Genomic DNA, 19,478 nt, shown 5'->3' on the forward strand with positions numbered 1-19,478 from the left:
ATTTTTAGAATAGCGCCGATACTCACCATTTCCATATGCTCCGGTCAGGCAGTAAGTGATACAGGACAAAAGTGCAAACATCCCGGTGTGCTTTTCGAGAGCAAAACCCATTTCCAATAAAAATGTCACGAGAGGAGTCTCTTCCCTTCTCTCGCGCCTCTACGCGTATCGCTCTACTGCCTTACCCCAGCGCGGCTCTCTCACGCCATCCTGCTGCTGAATGCATTTTAATATACTCTGCATGTTCCTCTCAGACACACCTACGGTCCTGCCTCCGCCGAAACGACCCAGGCAGAAGTAGCCTGCTCCGTTTTGTGAAACTGCGCTGAGAATTGAGCTGTTTTAGTGCGCAATTTCATGATATATTGCCCTGGCTAAACCCCTTGATAACAGTGGACCTCCGCAAGATGTTTTCGCGACGCCCTCTAGAAAGTAGGGCTATTTGACGGCACAGGTGACACGGTTGGTGAAACGTCTATATATTATTTTCCAATTCCCCCATTTTCAGGAACTTGGCTGGCTTGCGCAGTTACTGTGACAGGTAAAACGAAGTCTCAGAAATTACTGACAGGAGAGCGATATGGAGAAGGGCTTGAGGCAGTCGCTTAATTGAACACGTTGGTAGACAGTTTCCAGGTTCAGCTTCATCGGTAAAGTGGATGAGACCAAGGATAATCGACTGACCAAGATAGAACAATCGAAACAAGTGAGTGCAATAAGCTCTTTGGAGTGTGGGTCACTTGTGTCAGTGTTTGCTGTCAATGCCTTGGGTAGCAGTATCTCTCCAAACTTCCTTTTCAAATTGAAGACATTTTATGTCTATTTTGTGAAAAATGGGCCCACAGGCGGCAACGTGTCAGGGTTGAAACAGGATTTGGATTTAATAGCCTTGATTAAAAATGTCCCATTTAAATTTCCCCCCTCACTGGCCTCGCAAATGTATGGCTGGACACAAAGACTTTATGGCTCCCCAAAAAAGCAGAATGAATTCTGAAGTGCACTGAAGCATCTTTTATTCTCAAGTTCAGCCAAACGGCTCCAAACTCTTTGGATCATCCTACGGCAAGACGGTGAACCCAAACATACTGCGAAAGCAACAAACTGGTTTTTCAAAGCCAAATGTTAGAAGATTCTTAATTGACCAAGTCATGCACCCAAGCTGAATTCAATTCAATTCTTATGTTTAAGGCAACTAGCCCCAGAAACAAGCAGGAGCTGAAGATGACTGCAGTACAGGCCTGGCAGAGCATCACCAGAGAAGATACCATAGGTGTTTTATATGTATATATATATATATATATATATAAGCAGCTGGCATTATAGCTGTATTATAGCTATCGAATGTGACAATGTGTGACATACATACTTTCCCACTTTTGCAGTGGATAAACAAGGCAATTTGACTACACCTAATGTACTCATTATGCGCGTGTTATTTGTAACGTGCTGTATTTATTAGCAGGTGTCTCAGCACATTGCCGTCATGACTGTCAGGACACAGACAGATGTGGATACGTGTCGCATTTACAGGTAAGAGCAAAACAATCTGACGGCTGATCGGGTTGCCATGGGGTTTTTTCGCCCCGGGAAGTAAATGCTGGCTTCAGACCAATCAAACCGCAGCATATTCAGAATTCTGACTGCTCATGACGGGGGGGGGGGGGGGGCGAAATAAAATCCATTACCAGGCAGGCGTGAGACACCAGACAAAAAACGGAGGGAAACCAAATCTCAACAGCCTTACTGAGAAAAGCTTCATCAATGGCTTTATAAAGACATCAGGTTTGTATACACACACATAGCCTTGAGTTCTCCAGCACACTGACCCCCCTTCTGTGTGTTTCTGACAGTCTGCAGCACCACATCTGAACCTCTGCACCCCATTCAGGTGGTCCTTCTTTGGCCTTGGTTCAGTAAGTGCAACGCAAAAACACACTGTGAGATTTCCAGTGTTCGTTTAACCCTGGGAGATTACATACGAGTCAAATAGAGACCATACTGTGTGTGCTCTGCAAGAGGTGATTTAACACTGAACATCTTACTGTGGCTAACACAGCTTGGCAAGTTCAGAATTCACCATAATGTGTTGTCTCAAGGTCTCAGTTGCCAAACTGAGTTAATGAAGAAAAAGAGAAAAATGTAAATTAATTTGTAAGTCAAAGTTAAGGTTAAATATTGATTGCATAGAGACCATACCACCCTCCGTCTGTTTGTTTGACACACTCACTATTGGAAGCTAAAATTTGAAACACTAAAATTTAGTTAATTACATTAATATCACTCTGAATTGCAAAAATAATTATAATGAGACAGGGATGGCAGATGATTTTACTATTTTTCTACTAATGATCTGCCGGTGAACATACCAGGCAGTCTGCAAACTACAAAAAATATACAGCAACAAATTTGCTTGTGCGATGGCCTTGCAACTTAGTTCGCAACAAAGGTTTGATGCAATTATAATTTATAGCCATAAAGTGTGGAGCTAGAATAGCTGAGGATCAGGAGAGGAACCACGCCTCAGACGCCACTTTCAACAGCGAACAGCTGCTCAGTAAACAAACCGCCCGCGTTCACTTGACGTTGTGATACCTCACCTCGCGCGAACGGCTCCTTAAGACCCGCCGTTCTAACCTTCCCCCGCATTCCGTGCGCCCCGCGGTCGTGACGGCAGTCCCGTCGTACAGATGGTCCGCGCCGCCCGTCTCTTCGCGCAATTAAACACTGTCATTCGCAAATTCATGAGATTTAAATAAATAATAAATACATTTTAAAAAGAACATCTTGCCTGCAGGACATATCAGAGACCTCAGCTTGCAGTTTTTGGAAAACTTCGCTGATGATTATCAACTTACCTCGCAGCCAAGGGAAAGCTGGGAATCGTAGTCAATGTCAGTTCTCATCCTTTCGCTGCCCTGCATTACAGTATTTCACATTTAGTCAGACTAATTAAATCAGACAGAATTGATTTTAAAAAAAGACCAGCAGTCCTATCCCACTGATTTACCACCCACTCTTATGTACCCAGTAGTCATTTTATTAGCTAACCAGCTTGCTTAGTCTAATCTATAGATTTACAGAATTTAATAGCAAATTATTAAGAACACAATGCCTCTATCAAAGTTAAATATTTCTGTTAAAATATTCCATCTCTCATATTAGCAATATTTCTTTCTAGTAAGCAGACACTCCCTGTCTATACACAACAACATTGTTTAAAATAATGCCATAATAAATATATTGATACTCATATCTCATTGTGAAGGGTGCGTATTAATCCCAGTTAATATTATCAGTGCAGGCTAACTGAGAAGTGCTGTAACAATTACAGCAAAGAACACGGGCCGTACAACATGAGCTTGATGGATAAATGAATGCTTAATGTACTGGGAGCCAATGAATATGGAAATTAAGACGCTGTTTGAAGAGGTGAGTTTCCAGTCTGTCGAAATATGGCCAGTGCTAGTGCTACCTTGACTGCTGTATATCTCTCCTTCCACCACTAGGGGGCAAGGTCAGAGAAGAGCCACGATTGGAGTTGATAGCATGACTTCATAAAACAAATCACAATTTGGAGGTGGTAAATTCAGAACAGGAACAGCGGTAAGAACACTGTTGCTGAGCATTTGAATCAGTTGGAGGGTTTCTCTGCTTTAACTCCAGGAATAAAGACTTCCCTTAGATAAAGCAGAATTAAATCATTTCTACCCAATGCCATTTTATGCACCTTAACCACATCACGCGCAATAGCGCAAATGTTAATTAAATGAGCCTTGGATTATGTTAGCTTCAATTATATTAGAACATTTCTCAGTTTGATTGCATTAGCATTTATTACAAAATCAGGAGGTCACGGGAAAAAAAGTACCATTATCCCACTGTGTGGACTTCCTTCAATTTTATCTCTCATTCCTACTAAACTCTGCTGAGAAACTGTGAAACACTTTCACTCCACTGCTCATGGTTGATTTTTCCCTTCTGCCACTGTTTCATCAATATCTTCACACAGAAATACCACATCAACAGGCCAGAACTTGCATCATGTTTGGTGACCAGTCCTTTATGACCGGTCATTGACGATCAGGTGAATTATGGCAGTTATGTATTCTTAAAACACATATTTGAAAAGTGTTTCAAATAAAAGTTTGAGGAGGTGCGACTTCCTTGGGAAAGCTCAGCCTGTCTGGTTCAGTCTTCATAGACTGTACTAAAGGTGGAAGATTAGCCATTTAATTTTACTGTGGTAAAGAGCCCATTACAGACTTTTGGCTCAGAACCGCCTCTAGAAAATGAAATGGAGGTGAACGCATTATACGTGACAATCACTCGATTCTCGAGAGAAAATTGTTTGCGGTTTTGTGCTCGGCACACACTGTCCACCCCACTCTATGTCACAACTTTTATCCGTGTAATCAGTCCTTTATTCTTATGAAAAATTGTATTAAGAGTGCTGAAAGCGTGGCTCCATTTGCTGCCATGTCACACCCAGCTTATTACAGAAAATTTCTTTGCAATGTCTTGGGGTTCTGCCAATTCGCATCTTCAGTATGAGAAGACTAATGATGCATGCGCTGGACATGAAGCCAAGAATTAGATATGCAAGCAAAGTAAGGGTATCACCAAACACCAGATCACTAGGGGCTCAATAGGACACAATGAGGCTTATAATATGCTGAAAAATACAAGTTTATTCTCAGAATGAGGTGAGACAAAATTTCTGATGGCATATGGTTAACTTCTGTTGAGAAGTTATGATGAAGAAATTAATTCAATCGGTAAAACACACAGTCAACCATCCAAAATGCTAAAATTCAAACCAAGTTCAAATACTGTATCTGCCTATTGCACACACAAACAAGTGTTTGGTCACATCAAAACAGTGATATCTAGTCTGCTTCACCAGTCCCTATTGGCGTAATGATTGAAGGATCCTGCAAAGTTTCCTTTTTTGATGGTGAGGAACATTTGAGGTGTCTTCCAATCAAGATAATTTGAATAACCTAAAGAATAGAGAGGACAACAAGCCATGCTACTGCCTAAATTCTCTCATTTTTGATCACAGGAAAAGTTATTTCATGCTAAAATGAACCCTTGAACTTAAACTACTGTAAGTAGGTACGTGTGTATTTTTTTAATCCTACGAAATGTGATTTCTGAAAGCTGGTAATTGTCTGTGGGGGAAAACAACTGTGCTTAAGCAGCTACAAGTGCCTACTGAACTTTGTGGACACACAGACCGAGAGTCAATCAAAATTAATGTTAACTTCGAGATAAAAATAAAGGCAAGCGCTATTTTATTTTCCCCAACTGTAGTGATTAGAGGACTTGCCATTAAATGTTTGTTATGACGCTGACAGTTTTATTTTTTGTTAGTAAACACTGAAGACAAATGTTCCATTTGAAAACTACATAGCTGTAGTGGCACACACGAAGTAATCACTCTTCATTGATGACAAAATTGTTTGGTGGATTGTCCTATCACAATAATGTTTAACCACACACGACTTGAATACACATATGTGTAGTTATGCTAAACCTTGAACAGACCTTTCCGGTCGCTGGTGTCAATGGAACAATGAATGTTAAGCACAATTTCAAAATATAACAGGCATAGTACAGTTCTCAGCAAAGACACCGTGTTGCATTAATGTACAGTTAGCGCAAAGTTGACAGGTTAAGTTTTTCTTTTCAAAGCAAAGTTTTTCTTTTAAAAGTTAAGTGATAACCTGACAGCGAAGAACAGTGGAATTTACAACGTGTCACATTCGGTCCGACAGGGAAACTGATTTGTCTCGGTCACGCCGGCTGGTGGAGAGAGCACGCGCACCTGGGCTGCGTTAACCAATCAGCGCAGGTGCTTAAAGGTTTGTTCCCCTCCACAGTCCAGGGGCCGGGACTGGGAGCACACACCGAGAGAGCCAGATTGAGTTTTTGTACGTTGGTGCACAAGTCGGCTGAAAAGTTGGCCAGCTGATCCCAGCAGGCAGCTGAAAAACTGTCGCTGGGTTTTACTTTCTTTTGACTTCGTTATTGTAGTTTATTGTTTTAGTTTATTATTTTCACCCAGAACCCCTGAGGAGGAAAGTTGACGTGTTCATTTATTTGATTTTGTGTTTGTGTGGGGTGCTCTCTGTCTCTCTCTCCATGCGGCAACCAACAGTCCCGGAACTGCCGCATCTCCCCCCCAGGGGTGTCACACCAGCGTGTGACTCAATGATTATTGTCTATGTTCCTCAACGGAAAAAAGTAAATTTGGATACCAACAGTTAATTGTGTAGTTAGCCAGGAAACAGCCCAACATTGATCGTTTCCCATGTTCTTCCTGAACTACAGTACTAACCCCTGTACTATTCAACATATGTACTCTGCCCCTCAAATAAAGGCAAAGGATGGAATCACGGTATGTCTTCACAAAAATAATTAATTGGACTGCTAAGCTCCAAATGGAATTAAGGATAAGTCTGACATCTTGTATGTAGCGGAAACAGAGGGAACGCAGCACTCCCAAAACCAGAAAGGCTCAAATGGCCAGGGATTGCTTTTACTGTCTCGGGTATCAGAAAATATTTTAAACGAGCTCTAGGGTCATGCTCCATTACCTTTCATCAAAGCATGACAACCCAACGAGTGGTGATTTGGCTAAATAGCTTCTTTTTTTTCTTTAATTCCACTAAAATTCACTGAGTTACCACTTGTCACATTGTTTAATTGTGAGTCAAATTTAGAGACAGATATTGCTAGAAGCCTGGGGTACATACAGCACGTTCACATAATGCCAATAGTGACTAATGACTTGACTCTCGTTGGAATTAGTAATTAATTTTCATCGTACATTAAATTAAATTTGGTTCTTCCAATGCTCATGAAACTCATTGTTTGTTTCCAGGTTTATACGTTTCCAGAAAATGTTGAGAGGGCCAAGGAAACTTTTCGGGAAATTTTTGATTTATCTGATATCTCTTCTCATAATATTTACTGTAAGCCAAACCACCGTACATATATAATGACATCATGGATCAATTCAATCAAATAATCTCCAAAGCAGCAACAAGATGGTAAACTAATCACCATCAATGATTAAATGTCAAATCCGATCACATGCGATCTTCAGCAAACAATCTTCCCACCAGTCTTCTTATAAGTGCTTCATCTCATTATAGAAGGCAACTCAGAGTTACTTTAGTGGTGTACGATGGAGCAGTGTCTGAAACACAGTGGGAAATTTATGAATGACTGAATCCCCTTACATCAAAATGGAATATACTGCAATATATTGTGAATGCATGCACTTTCTGGAAAATATAGTCATAAATACAGTATATTTTACAGCAAAGTATTTATTTAAATGCCATATATTGCAACATGAAAGTTGAAGGTTACAATACAATGTGTATATTTGTGAAGTTTTGGAATCCTGACAAATATATTTGACTCGTATTTTATATTGATAATATATTTTACGAAAAATATTTTACAATACATTTGCCACATTGTGCATTTGTGCAAGTGTCAAAAATTCCAAGACCCACAAGAGTGAAAAACAGCTCAACTGTGAGTACAGGATGTCACAGTAAACTAATTTACCTCTGTCCTTAAGGCTTTCAAGGTACGTGTCCATGAACTCCTTATCCTTGAGATTCTGTCTTTTTTCACTCTCTTCCGTTTCATCCTTTTCTACTTCTTCGGCATCAATTGGATTATCATACAGGGTAATGAATCTGAAACAAAACACTTTGCATCAATCAAACATGACTGCAATCACTGAATACACATTGCTTGGAGTGCTTGAAGTATACTGTATCAACAAACGGCCACGACAGCTCCCTTCCCCTTATGAAAATGAAGCTCAAATATGCAATTGAATTATTTTTAACTGTGTTACAAAAATTTTAAAGTATAATCACTTCATAACAGGCGATGTATTGCTACAACATTGGCCGACAGTAATTTACAAAGGTATTCCAAGGAAAGAAAATTTGAATTTCTAAAAATATGCATTTTTACTCCAGTACACTCATGCGACCGCCAAGTTTTGCACAGCACCATTGATTTTAATGGACATAAGTGTTTTCCACAGGAGAAAAAAAAAAAGCCTGCAATGCCAAAGGAAGTGAGCGTTCAACCTCCATTCACAATTTATCTAGCGAGAGAGTCGCCGTTTACACAGTATTAACAAGTGGCGGGTCGCAATTTATAGCTGCAGCATATTGAGCTAAAGCTCTCCTCAAATTCTCCTTCCCGACCCGATAGCGCCAGGTGTTGGCTTCCGCACGCAGTCTGTACTTCCTGACCTTTCTCCCGCCGATATCAGCTCCTACAGTGTCTGAGAACCAGTGACCTTTCCGCCTGAGGAAGCACTGGTCAGCGTTTCATCATTTTTATAAAGGGTAAGCCAGGTTTAATAAATGACGGGCCATCATGTGTGTCTTTTTCGCGGTAAATTGAGAGCGCGCGCCGAACCGTTCCCACATGGCGCTTTCCTTCCGGAACGTTCCCGCGCTCCCCAGAGCAAAAAAACGTCCGACGGGACTTCAGCTGAAGAGCACGTCGCGTAGCGCCGCCGGTCGTCCTATCAAAGCGCGAAGACAGAATGCTTACGATAAAGATTAATTACATTCTCAGCACTCTCCAGATTTCCTCTTTCTAACTCGTTAAAAAAATCTCACATTTAAAGGTTTGATTTTATGAGATATTTCTGGCGGTGGAACAGAATGCATTTCGCTCGGCGTCCATGGTTCTGTCGAGTGTTTCCCATGTTTGAGGAGCTAAATTGCCTTCGGCTCAAGCCTGTGTTTGCTTCCACGGAGCAAATCTTTAACAATGAGCAGAGGTTTTACAATGAGCAACAAACTGGAGGGAATTGATATAGGTGGCGTTCAGCTTGAGGCAGACAGAGAGAATGCAGGCAGATGATTAAAAAGCTGATAGCAGTACCGCTGTGTCGCTAAGGTGGAAGGTGAGGATGTTACGGCCCCTGTCTTTAACAGTTCATGTCAAAGTCATATTTTAAGTTTTAAAGGCTCAACAAAATAATTTCAGTAACTGATTTAATTAGATCTCAATAAAATCATGACAAACAAGAATCTCGTTCCTTCATTTGTACTGCAGCCATTTACCTGCAGTATTAACAAACGGAGGACATAGCTACTGTAAGTACGTGACACCAAAACGAATCCTTCCGCAATTCCCTTTTGCTAGAGGGGGTTTACACAATGGAACAACACATTCTATTATTGGCTCTCTCATCTGTTGTTCTCGAAAGACGACAGCCCTGCAAAGTATAATGTGAGCAGCACCAAGTTAAAATAAATATATAAAATCCAGGCTCTCACCTTTTAGACAGGTTAAAAAAAAAAGGTCTAAAACACTCCCAAGCTCTCTGGCACCACAACAACGGAAAACATTTTTTGAGATCCACCCTTCCAAATGTGCAGTCGACCAAATATGGAATTAAAATTAAGTTTGAATCAACATAGTTAACTTGTATACTAACTTGTACTGGCACACCAGTTTATTTTACCAGTGTGAATGTCTATAATGCAGAGCAAATAATTATTTATTTCATACGCAAGTGTTTTCTTTTTCCTCTCTTGACCCACCTCACCCCCCCCCCCCTCCTCCCGGCAGAACTCTCACTCTGGGCCCTGACCCACAGTGTGGGGTGTGGAGGTGGAGGCCCTACCCTCTGAAGTGCTATTTTGGAAGAGAGGTGCATTAAAGTACAGAACACTTAAACCCACCAGTCCATCGCTCAGGATCGACAGCAGCAGCTGAAATGCGATGATCAAGTTTTTTTAGATTTATTACATCCTAAAAAAAGACTGGCATGGTAGCACCAGGACGTCCATTCAGCTCTTTCTGCTAACTCCTCTCGTGTTGTCTAATTATTTCTAATAGCGTTGCCTTCATAGCTTGAATTTAGTATTCTGCAAAGTATGCTTGAAAACATTAGAAAAACGGGTCCTGCAGGTCACTCAATATAAGGGGAAAAAAGCAGAGTTTACTTCATGAGCCACACAGAAAGATAACTTCAGCTGCCTGCACTTTAATAACCCAGTTTTTTTTTTTTACTTTTCTTATAATGCAGGGGGACCTTGGAAATTCTCGAGCTAAGCTCCAGAAGCCATTCATCTTCCCTAACGGCTTCACGGTACAGCCCGAACAAAAGCTACCACAACAACGGTGGAGTTAAGCAGCAGAGGAACGTCACGCCGCTCGCGTTTATTAGTATTTTACGTCGCCTATTGGCTCCATTTATTGATTTAATTTTCTTTAATAACAATATTGAATTATTGCAAACAAGACAATCTGAAAAGCCATGCATATTTATCATGATATGCAGGGACCACATAAAGACAAATTATATCACGGAGTGCTCGGATTCTAGGGTTTGTTAGAACGATTGATGCGAAAAAGGAATGTATTGAGTGTTTGCAATTTAATTCATGATTTTTTCAATGCATACTCATTAGGACTATGCGCTCTTTACAACTCCAAAAATTAACTTAGCTGGTGAACACTTGCAGGTGAGAAGAAACCAATTAACACTAAATTCAAGAGTTATAATCATTAACTCCCCACTGCACATATAGTTGATGTCATTTACATAATGATTTTTTTAAATAGTGATTCTGGAGATGATCTAAAAATAGCTCTATACAGAAACTGTTGCATATATTTGCTCAAAGGTGTACTTGAATGAATCCAGTTATTTCTTTGTCCAATAAAGATGTGAATTCTCTTAGGAAATTTATGACAAATGTAATTATTTTCCTAAATCTCCACACATTACCAAGTCTGTGGTATTAAGACTCCTGACTTGCTGTGCGCAACTGCTGATTGCCTGCCAGAAGCTAAGCTTGTATTCATGTGTGGACATGGGGAAAAAAATGCTAATATTTCTTACTGCTGGTCAGCCTGCAATTCAACACGGTATAAATATGTTTGGCTATTGATCTTATGGTAGTAAAAACGTATTTTGAGTTTATGGTTCCATCCGTTCTGCAGACACATTTTACTGACCGCTGTATATAATTTCAGTTACGACAGAAGAAGAATCAAACCAGACATGATGAAAAGCAGCCACAGTCATGAACAGTGCTGGATATTCCTCAGTATTTATGCATATGCCTGAAACAAGACTGAACTATTATACAACATTACAATAGTGACTATAATTAGTCAAACAAACTAAACATCAGAAACATCCTGATGCTTTCATTTTGGATCCTTAGGATCGAATCTGGGTTTGAATCCGGCCTGGGCCTTTCTGTGTGGAGTTTGCATGTCCATGTGGGTTTCCTCCGGGTACTCCGTTTTCCTCCCACAGTCCAAAGACCTGCTGGTAGGCTAACTGGAGACTCTAAATTGCACATAGGTATGAGTGTGTGAGTGAATGGTGAGAGACTGGTGTGTGTGCCCTGCGATAGATTGGCGGCCAGTCCAGGGTGTATTCCTGCCTCTCGCCCAGTTGCACGCTGGGATAGGCTCCAGCACCCCCCATGACCCTGACCAGGATAAGCAGGTACAGATAATGGATTGATGGATGCTTAGGATAGAAATTGGCCAGTTCTGCCATGCCGAGTGTTTGACTTCAGTGTTTTATTTCATTTTAAATCTCATTCACAAGCTTTATATGTGGAATATTTCTTAAACAGACCCTTCCTCTTCTTTCTTGTGAAGGATGGTTTGTGCAATTATATATGAATTCATAAAAATCCAAACAGCCACAGTTTCTGGCAACATTGCAATAAACATTATTTTGTTTGATTGGGATGATGAATTCGATGTGTGCAACTTATACTAATTTGCAAAACTTCATTTTAAATGCAAATTGTGTCCTTTATTCTGAGGTAGATTTATAAAAGTTTAGTAAACATCTGAATCTGGAGGCTAATCTGTGTATAATTAATATGCGTTTTGTGCATACTGTTGTTGACAAAAATTAATTATGATTAATTCATAAATCAAATGCTGTGCATAGTGATGGTAAAGAACAGGAACAGACTACAGGCATGGTGTGTAAAGCATTTTTAGATAGTGTACGACCAGGCTCAACTAATAAAAAATATAGTTTCAGTTGATTATTCTTTGGATAGACTATGAACTTTTTCAATAAATTCTATAGACCTGCCAGATATTCAACTCTGTATTCTCAACAATGAATGTTTTTTTTTTTTTGTCTCCCTGCTCTTGAGGTCAAAACATTACAATTAGATGATCTACTTAAAAAAAAAAAATCATTAAGGGGCATGACCGAATAAGTTACAGTAATGTAGCCCCGTGAACTCCTGTGAGCCAATAGAAACAGCCGGTACTTAAGAAGCAGAGAGGCTGGACGGAACATGGGAACTGGGTATCTGGCAGGTCTATATGTCATCCTCACTGCACAGCCAGCAGAGAGATTCATTGTTACCGCGTCCATGTTCGCATGTGAACGTCCACGGATGTGTTTTTATTCCGATGGTTGTTCTAAAGGTTTTGTTTCATAAAAAGGCACGTAGCGATACCCGTGTCGTCTGGAATGTGGGAATGTGACCATCATGATAACATGAACACCACATGAACTATTTCTACTTTTGCACTGCTTGCAGTTATGCAGTGCAAATCATATACCCATCATTATGCATACAAATAAACATCTCGTGTCACTGCAGGTTTCACACCAGTCCTGACAGTTAGCAGTGGAGCTGTGACACAAGGATGCTAAACAGTGTTAGCGCAACCATCAGCTGTGGGGCTTCTTCAACATATACTGTATATATATTCTTTTTAATGAGGACCAAAACCTTAGCATAGCTGATCAGTATTTTGTGACTGACATGCAAGTGTCTCTATGGAGTGTCAAAACATCAGGTTGTTCTTACTTAATGGCTGGATCACTGCAAAGCTTTGATGGAAGACAGACCAGTAGGTCACCACTGACAACGAGCATCTGAAGAGTAGATATATTCGTCAGCTCCATGGGCAAGTACGTCAGCTTATTCTTATGAAGAAACAGTGTCTTCAATTCTTCTAACCTAAAAAAAAAAAAAAGTTTCAAGTAAACATCTTGAGAACTGGTAACTTGTTGAATTAAATTTACTGCATATTATTTTCTACAGTCAAATTTTTGTAATTCACTTTTATTTGTATGAGATAATTCTACCAAAGACCAGAGTTAATGTATTTCATATGACATGAGCTGTGATCTATTTGCGTATCAGTTCAATGACCTACAAAAAATGAAACTCTTGTTTTTGTAATCTATAGTAATAGTAACATGAATGTGTCATATTTGTGAAACAGAATTGAAGGCATACAAGTGACTCACAGTGTTAGATACCATTCCTTTATACAGCTGAATATTTACCAAGAGCCTGGTTAAGTGCCTCAGTCAAGGGTACAGTGGCAGTGCCCCACTTGGGAATCGAGCCTGCAACCTTGGCCTTACAAGCCCAGTTCCCTCACCATTATGCTAACTGCCACAAAAAAAAAATAAGCACAAGCATGCACTGTGCATATTAAGAACACACTGTGTGTACGCATCTTGAGTTTATTTCAGGTTGGATGTTCCTGCTGTACCCAGCAGAATTCAATTGTGTACTCTCAAGCAGAATAATAAGAATTCTGGATTTCAATAACGCTGGATCGAGTGAATCTATTGAAATAGACCGACGTGACCTTAAAGGAAGCTGAAATCTGCGAATATATTACCAGCTTTGTTTGGACGCAGCCATGAATTGAATTATGAAAGCAACATACAGTGTCACCTTCGACTGAAAAAGCAGGTCCTCGGTTTTTTCTACACACACACACACACACACCTTTTAGCGATTTCAGCATTCCCCAAACTAATGCTCACATGAAGACAGAGTTATGGACAGATGTTAAATGAATCGAGGACACAGTCTGTGCGGCAACCCTAAGTATGACACTTAATTATTTCATTTAGGTGGGGCTATAATAGTAATAATGATATTGATGATAATGATGATAATAATAATAATAATAATAATAATAATAATAATAATAATAATAATAATAATAATAATAAAGCTTTAAAGATCAGCACAGCTACAAAATGCTGTATCTAACACACTTCTCATGTATAGTTTCAGAAGGTCTTGCGTTCCTGCTTGCTGGGCAGCACCTTGGACCTGTTCACTTGGGCAGCGGGATAAACCTCTCCAGCGGGACAGAAGACGAGGCGGGCGGTAAAAGCGAGAGGCGCTCGTGTCACCGGGAGTTTCACGCACCTGTCAATGTCCTGGGGTAAATCAGTCAGCAGGTTGTTACTGATGTCCAGCCACTGCAGGCTCGACATGCGCAGGACACAGACGGGTATGCAAGAGAGTCTGTTTGCCGACAAATCCAAATACGTGAGTTTCTTCAGATTGCTGAGCTGAAATTTCAACACAAGGAGAAATCTCTTTGGCATCAGGAACGATGCTCGTGCTAGTTGTTTGCCCACGCTGCATTACAGAACTGAAACGCCGTGGGGATTATAATTAACCGGGAAGAAAATTCCTTTTCCTCTTTTATAAGCTTTATTTTTTTTAACCAGACACTTTCTTGAGCATATGAGCGGGGATTTATTGTCAATGTGGTTAAATCTTAACATTCTTGTACCCATTGAAGCTTCCTTCAGAATGCCGTACCATTTTATCTACGCATGATAAAGAAACCGGCTGTGTATACTATCAAAGCTGCTCCAACAACTCCAAAATATTCCTTGACAGTTTCAGGAAAGGCTAATGGCATCTGCTGTAGGGTACACAAAATACACACAATATTAAAAGATGGATTTTATTGCTGCATTGGTGCTTCGACTTTTCCAGAAACCCAAATTGCCCTTATTTAAATTTCAAGTCTAAATATTCGTGTGTTTAAATTGTACATTAATCAGCCATTTCACACGAGCTGACAGCTTGGAAATTAGACTTTTTATCTGCAATTAGCTTATTTCGTAAGTATAAAAGGTGACTTGTCAGGTAATCTTAAGGGAATGAACATTAATGCATCTCCAGAGAACTTGCAAAACATCTATTAGACGTCAATGTTACTTTGAAAGCATAAATAAAAAGAATCTGTTACCTCAAATGGCAATTCCTTGATATCAAGATTTGCAATTACTTCCAGTCTTTCCAGTTTCTCACATTCTCCAAGTTCCGGAGGAATATTTGACAGCTTATTATAACTTACATTCAGCTCCTTCAGGCTAACCAGTTTGCCTATTAAAAAGACACAAGGAGATCAAAAAGGTTTTGTGGAGTGAATATCATTATCGGAAATTATTCTCACTTCTTCCCATCAGTCTCTCCTGTCTGCTAATTTTCTCAAGAATGTATTAACCAAACAATACTGTTTTTATTCAGTGTCACTTTTCCCCCCCAAGTCAGTAGCAAGTGTCTGTGTACTCATTTCGAAATGGTGTGTGCGTGTTTGTGTGTGTTTGTGTGTATATGTGTGTGTCTGCATGTGTGTGTATGCGTGTGTGTGTTTTCAAGTTACATTTTTACCAATCATTTTAATGAAAAACTAAAATGGAACACTCACATTGCTTAGTTTAATTACTGGAAGAAAACTCATTTGAATCTTTAGTGATTATAATTATTATGATATAGTATTCATGGTTAAGTAGAGAATATTGAAAGTGTTAAAGCATTAAATAGATACGTTGATCATAACGTGGTACTTGAACCCCTTTCTCTAGGACGTGACACACGCCACCTAAAACTGTAGAGTAAAACACTTATCGATTAACAGAACTGAAAGCAAACACACTTGATGAGATACTGCATTTTGAACAACGCAATATGAAGCTCTGTGAACCATGAGCAATACTTTTATTGTGCTTGAGGAATACAGACAGGCCTACACGGACCTGCACTCACCTATTTCCACTGGAAGCTCCTCGAGGTCATTTTTGGGCACGTCCAGCACCTGGAGCTCTTGAAAATTCTCTATGTATTTTGGTATCTTCTGAATTCTAGTCCCTCTTATGTGCCACTGTCTAAGGTGTGTCATATCTTCAACGTAATCAGGGAGTTCCTGAAATATAAAACAGTAAATGTTCCATTTTAATATCACTTTCTCAAACACCATTGATATTCACAACCACGCTTTCATGGTAAATTTATGGTAAGTCAAAGAAAATGAAACATTTCTAAAGAGCAACACAGCACAGATTACCAGATATTATTCTACCATGCAAGAATTTTACACTCTGGTCATTCCAGAGTTGCATTTTTTTTTTTTTTTTTTTTTTTTTAGTAGTCGGTAAAACGACCAGTAATTTTAGTGAGAATTACATCGAAATAAAAATATAGTTTTTGTGCAACTCTGCTAAGTGCACTCAGATCTGAACTCGTGAAGAAAAAGGTCAATACCGTCCAGGATTCATCATCCAGCTCAAAAATAAATCTCTGTTCTTCGATTTGAACTTTCTGGTCTGAATCTGAAAAGGAGAGATGGACAAGTGAGAGGAAATGCCCACTTGCAGGCCTGAAACTCTATCAGAGTTGAGAGGTTTTCTGGATGAGAAGTACCTGCTCAGTGGGCCATTTTGCTGTATTTTCCCCTGAATAAAATGTTCTGTCCTGATGGGAAATTTGCATCAATATGACTGAAATATAACTGGGAAAACTTTCATACAGCCTGAGCGTTTTCTTATTATGGAGTTTTAAATCGATGAACTCATTGGAGGTGCACTTTGGTGGAGCTATCAAACTTGCCACAACTGCAGTGTTTTAAGGTTTTTCCCCAATAAGCGAAAAAAAGGCTAAATTTCCATATTTTTCTGATTCTCCTGTACAGTCACAAAGGTATTGTCCATATAGGCATACAAAATCGGTTTCCACAGTTTTAGGAAAGACTGACATATTCAGCAGCTTCCACATGGTGAAATTGAGTTGCACAGCGACGTGCATATTGCAACTGTTTATCTAGGCTCAGATATCATGGGAGCCAGAGCCAATAAAAAATGAGTCTGTTGATTTCTGTCTCGGTGTGATGGAACCATGGTGCTGCCAGAAGCTGAAAATGAATACATTTTGTACATACCCTTAACTCCAGATAACGCAGTATCGAGTGTAATAATGAATATTGTCATATGCAGTGGACCAACAAACAAATAAATAAGTGGTTTTTTTTTTAAAACACTGTTGGGCCTTGCCCTTCTCAAACAGAGATTGTATTCTATAAGAGCTGCTAGACACTGGCCAAGGGCCACACCATCCAAGCTGAACCGATTATGTTCTGCTGAGCGAGAAGTTTCAGCCTTGGTTCAGTCAACATCCGTCTTTAGCGAAGACTTGCAGGAGAAATAAATGCGTGTGTTAGTACCTATTTCTTCACAAACGCGGTTTGACAAGCTCAGCGATCTGCAAAAACACTTGCAACGCTTGCACTTATTTGTAAATCAAATTTAGGGATAAAAAAAAATTGATTGAATCCAGGCCTTTTTTTTTTTGTTTACGTAGTTTAGGGAAAACTCGGACTTGAAAATTGAATTGAGATCAACTGCCATATGAGGTGTTAAGCTGTCCTCTTGGGTTTCGGTTACACCCTAAGGTTCCGGTTCCAGTGAAAAACACCTTCTCTAAAATGGCGGGTGAAGGCTCTGCTTGACTTGCCTGCTTCAAGAGATTCCCGGTAGGGCTGAAGGTTCGAGACCCCATTGTAGTTCCTTGTATCAGACAAGGGCTTTCTCTCCAAGTAGTGTTGGAGCTCTGAGATCTCGCTAGGCTTCATCGTCTTGCACGTGAGGCGATAGTGCCATTCCTGGTTGATCCTGGGATAGACAGAAAGCAGGTTACTGCGTTTTCAGAGTTTTAATAAACCCACAGAGTACACCAGCACATCGCAATTACAGTCTGAGAGACTCCCATGGACAACGTTTCAGCAGGTTGAACAGAGGTCACACAAAAACAGAATTTCATGCCCTAACCATGTCAAAGCAAGGCTACGTCTGAAAAGGATTGCGCAATATATGTAACCCGGTGGACCTTAGGACCCAGAGTGTATAACCCTGTGCGGGCGCAGCGTAATTTATAGAAGGTCTGTTCGTGCCAGGGCAGGCAGGTGGGTTCAGGTGAACCATCACCTGGTTCGGTCACAGGTACACGCTGCCCAGCACGGGAACAAAGCCGCACCAGGTATGGATGCCCTGGGGAGATGCGCGGTGTTTTTTTTTTGTTTTTTTTTAAAGAGAAGTGCGGTTGCGGTGGCAATTGTGCTGACAAAACACAGACTACAGCGGTCGCCTGCTATCACTGAAGGACCCAGCAGGAGGGCTGATAGAGAGATAACCACCGTGTTTTTGTCCCCCTACACGGCAGTTAACTGCATTTTCAACTCTGGAGCTCGGAAATCTGTGCTATTGCTGTACTCACTGTATGTCCTACATACAATGCAATGCGCCTCGGGGGAACTTTTGTTACTGAATGTCTGTGATGCAATATGGGTTATTTAGAGTTCGATACAGTGTTTACCTTTAAAGTACGAGTAACTTCCACTAAGATTGTACTGTATTACGGGCCAAGTGCAATACAGCTCAAGTGTAATGTGACTGGGGTTATGAAAGAATGAGGTGTTAGGTGCAATGTACTGTACTTACACTATTAATTTAGGTTCCTGTAGAGCAGGGGACTCAAATCTTATTCGCAAAAGGGCCGGTGTGGGCACAGGTTTTTGCTTTAGCCTAGCAATTAGACAAGTGAATGTATTCAAGGTCTTGATTCAAGATAATTAATTAGTTGAATCAGGCATCACTGTGCCTGGGCTAAAACAAACAACCTGCACCCACAATGGCCCCCCCTGCTGTAGAGGGTACACCCTTTCGGGGAGCAAGGTGACACCCCAAGTGAGGTAGCACTCTGCATGTCTTTGCCCCCCCCCCCCCTTCCCCCAACTACACCGATGTGCTGAGTGGGACACTCCCAGAGCTCGGAGTGGATTGAGTACCACTCACCAGTCTCACAGCTGGCAGAGAAACCCCATTTACGGGGGGCATAGGGCACCTCTCTTTGATTTGTTTCATTCATATCGCGGGCAAACGCAATATACTCACCCAGCCACCGCGGTTATCCGCGCATTATGTTGTTCTAGCTACTTATATCCCATTAGCTGTGTTAAGTAGGGTATATATTATGCACCGGAGTGTCCCGTACACTCTGACTGTGAAATGAGGCATTTTGAACGAGTGCAACACCTTTTTCTGCTTCCAAGCCATTATTGTTTTTACTGTTCCTACTCGTGTAAAATAAATTGTTTGTGTAATACTGCAGCCTCTGCATTTCTTTAATCCTCCTGTGCACACAGACTTAACTGCTTATGAGACCTGAGCCTTAGCACTACGTTTCCAGGGATCTTCCACCTCTGCAGGAGGGTAGTGGCGTAATGGATTATGGAAGATCTGTCAAAGGCCTACTAAATGTGGTCCAATTTCTCACCAAGAAGCCCAGAGTAAAATAGTTATAAGCATCATTGCACAGTAC

At 40.5% G+C, this 19,478-nt stretch overlaps 2 protein-coding genes and 1 long non-coding RNA gene across 5 annotated transcripts in view; 1 reads left to right on the forward strand and 2 right to left on the reverse strand.

Moving 5' to 3' along the window:
* LOC118207034 (contactin-associated protein-like 4) overlaps positions 1 to 685 on the reverse strand; it is a 58,886-nt gene extending 58,201 nt beyond the window's left edge. Inside the window, exon 1 of the mRNA XM_035380296.1 lies at positions 27 to 685. Coding sequence (XP_035236187.1) covers positions 27 to 111 — 85 coding nt within the window. The 5' untranslated portion in view covers positions 112 to 685. The remainder of the gene's footprint in view (positions 1 to 26) is intronic.
* Positions 686 to 1,460: 775 nt separating this feature from the next.
* On the forward strand, positions 1,461 to 10,749 carry LOC118207035. The gene is made up of 2 exons (XR_004761296.1): positions 1,461 to 1,530; positions 10,088 to 10,749. It is a non-coding gene; the product is annotated as an uncharacterized LOC118207035 (long non-coding RNA).
* Positions 4,669 to 19,478, reverse strand: part of lrrc2 (leucine rich repeat containing 2) — a 42,735-nt gene continuing 27,925 nt past the window's right edge. For 2 of the 3 annotated variants that reach the window (XM_035380291.1, XM_035380292.1), the window contains exons 3-10: positions 17,616 to 17,773; positions 16,371 to 16,438; positions 15,876 to 16,032; positions 15,076 to 15,212; positions 14,238 to 14,383; positions 12,867 to 13,019; positions 7,585 to 7,718; positions 4,669 to 7,204 (exon numbers count right to left, since the gene is read on the reverse strand). In XM_035380291.1, the coding sequence (XP_035236182.1) occupies positions 7,155 to 7,204; positions 7,585 to 7,718; positions 12,867 to 13,019; positions 14,238 to 14,383; positions 15,076 to 15,212; positions 15,876 to 16,032; positions 16,371 to 16,438; positions 17,616 to 17,773 (1,003 nt within the window). In that variant the 3' untranslated portion in view covers positions 4,669 to 7,154. The remainder of the gene's footprint in view (positions 7,205 to 7,584; positions 7,719 to 12,866; positions 13,020 to 14,237; positions 14,384 to 15,075; positions 15,213 to 15,875; positions 16,033 to 16,370; positions 16,439 to 17,615; positions 17,774 to 19,478) is intronic. The other variant, XM_035380293.1, reaches the window with a different exon arrangement.

Source organism: Anguilla anguilla, chromosome 10 (assembly GCF_013347855.1).
Source record: "Anguilla anguilla isolate fAngAng1 chromosome 10, fAngAng1.pri, whole genome shotgun sequence".
Lineage (NCBI taxonomy): Eukaryota > Metazoa > Chordata > Actinopteri > Anguilliformes > Anguillidae > Anguilla > Anguilla anguilla.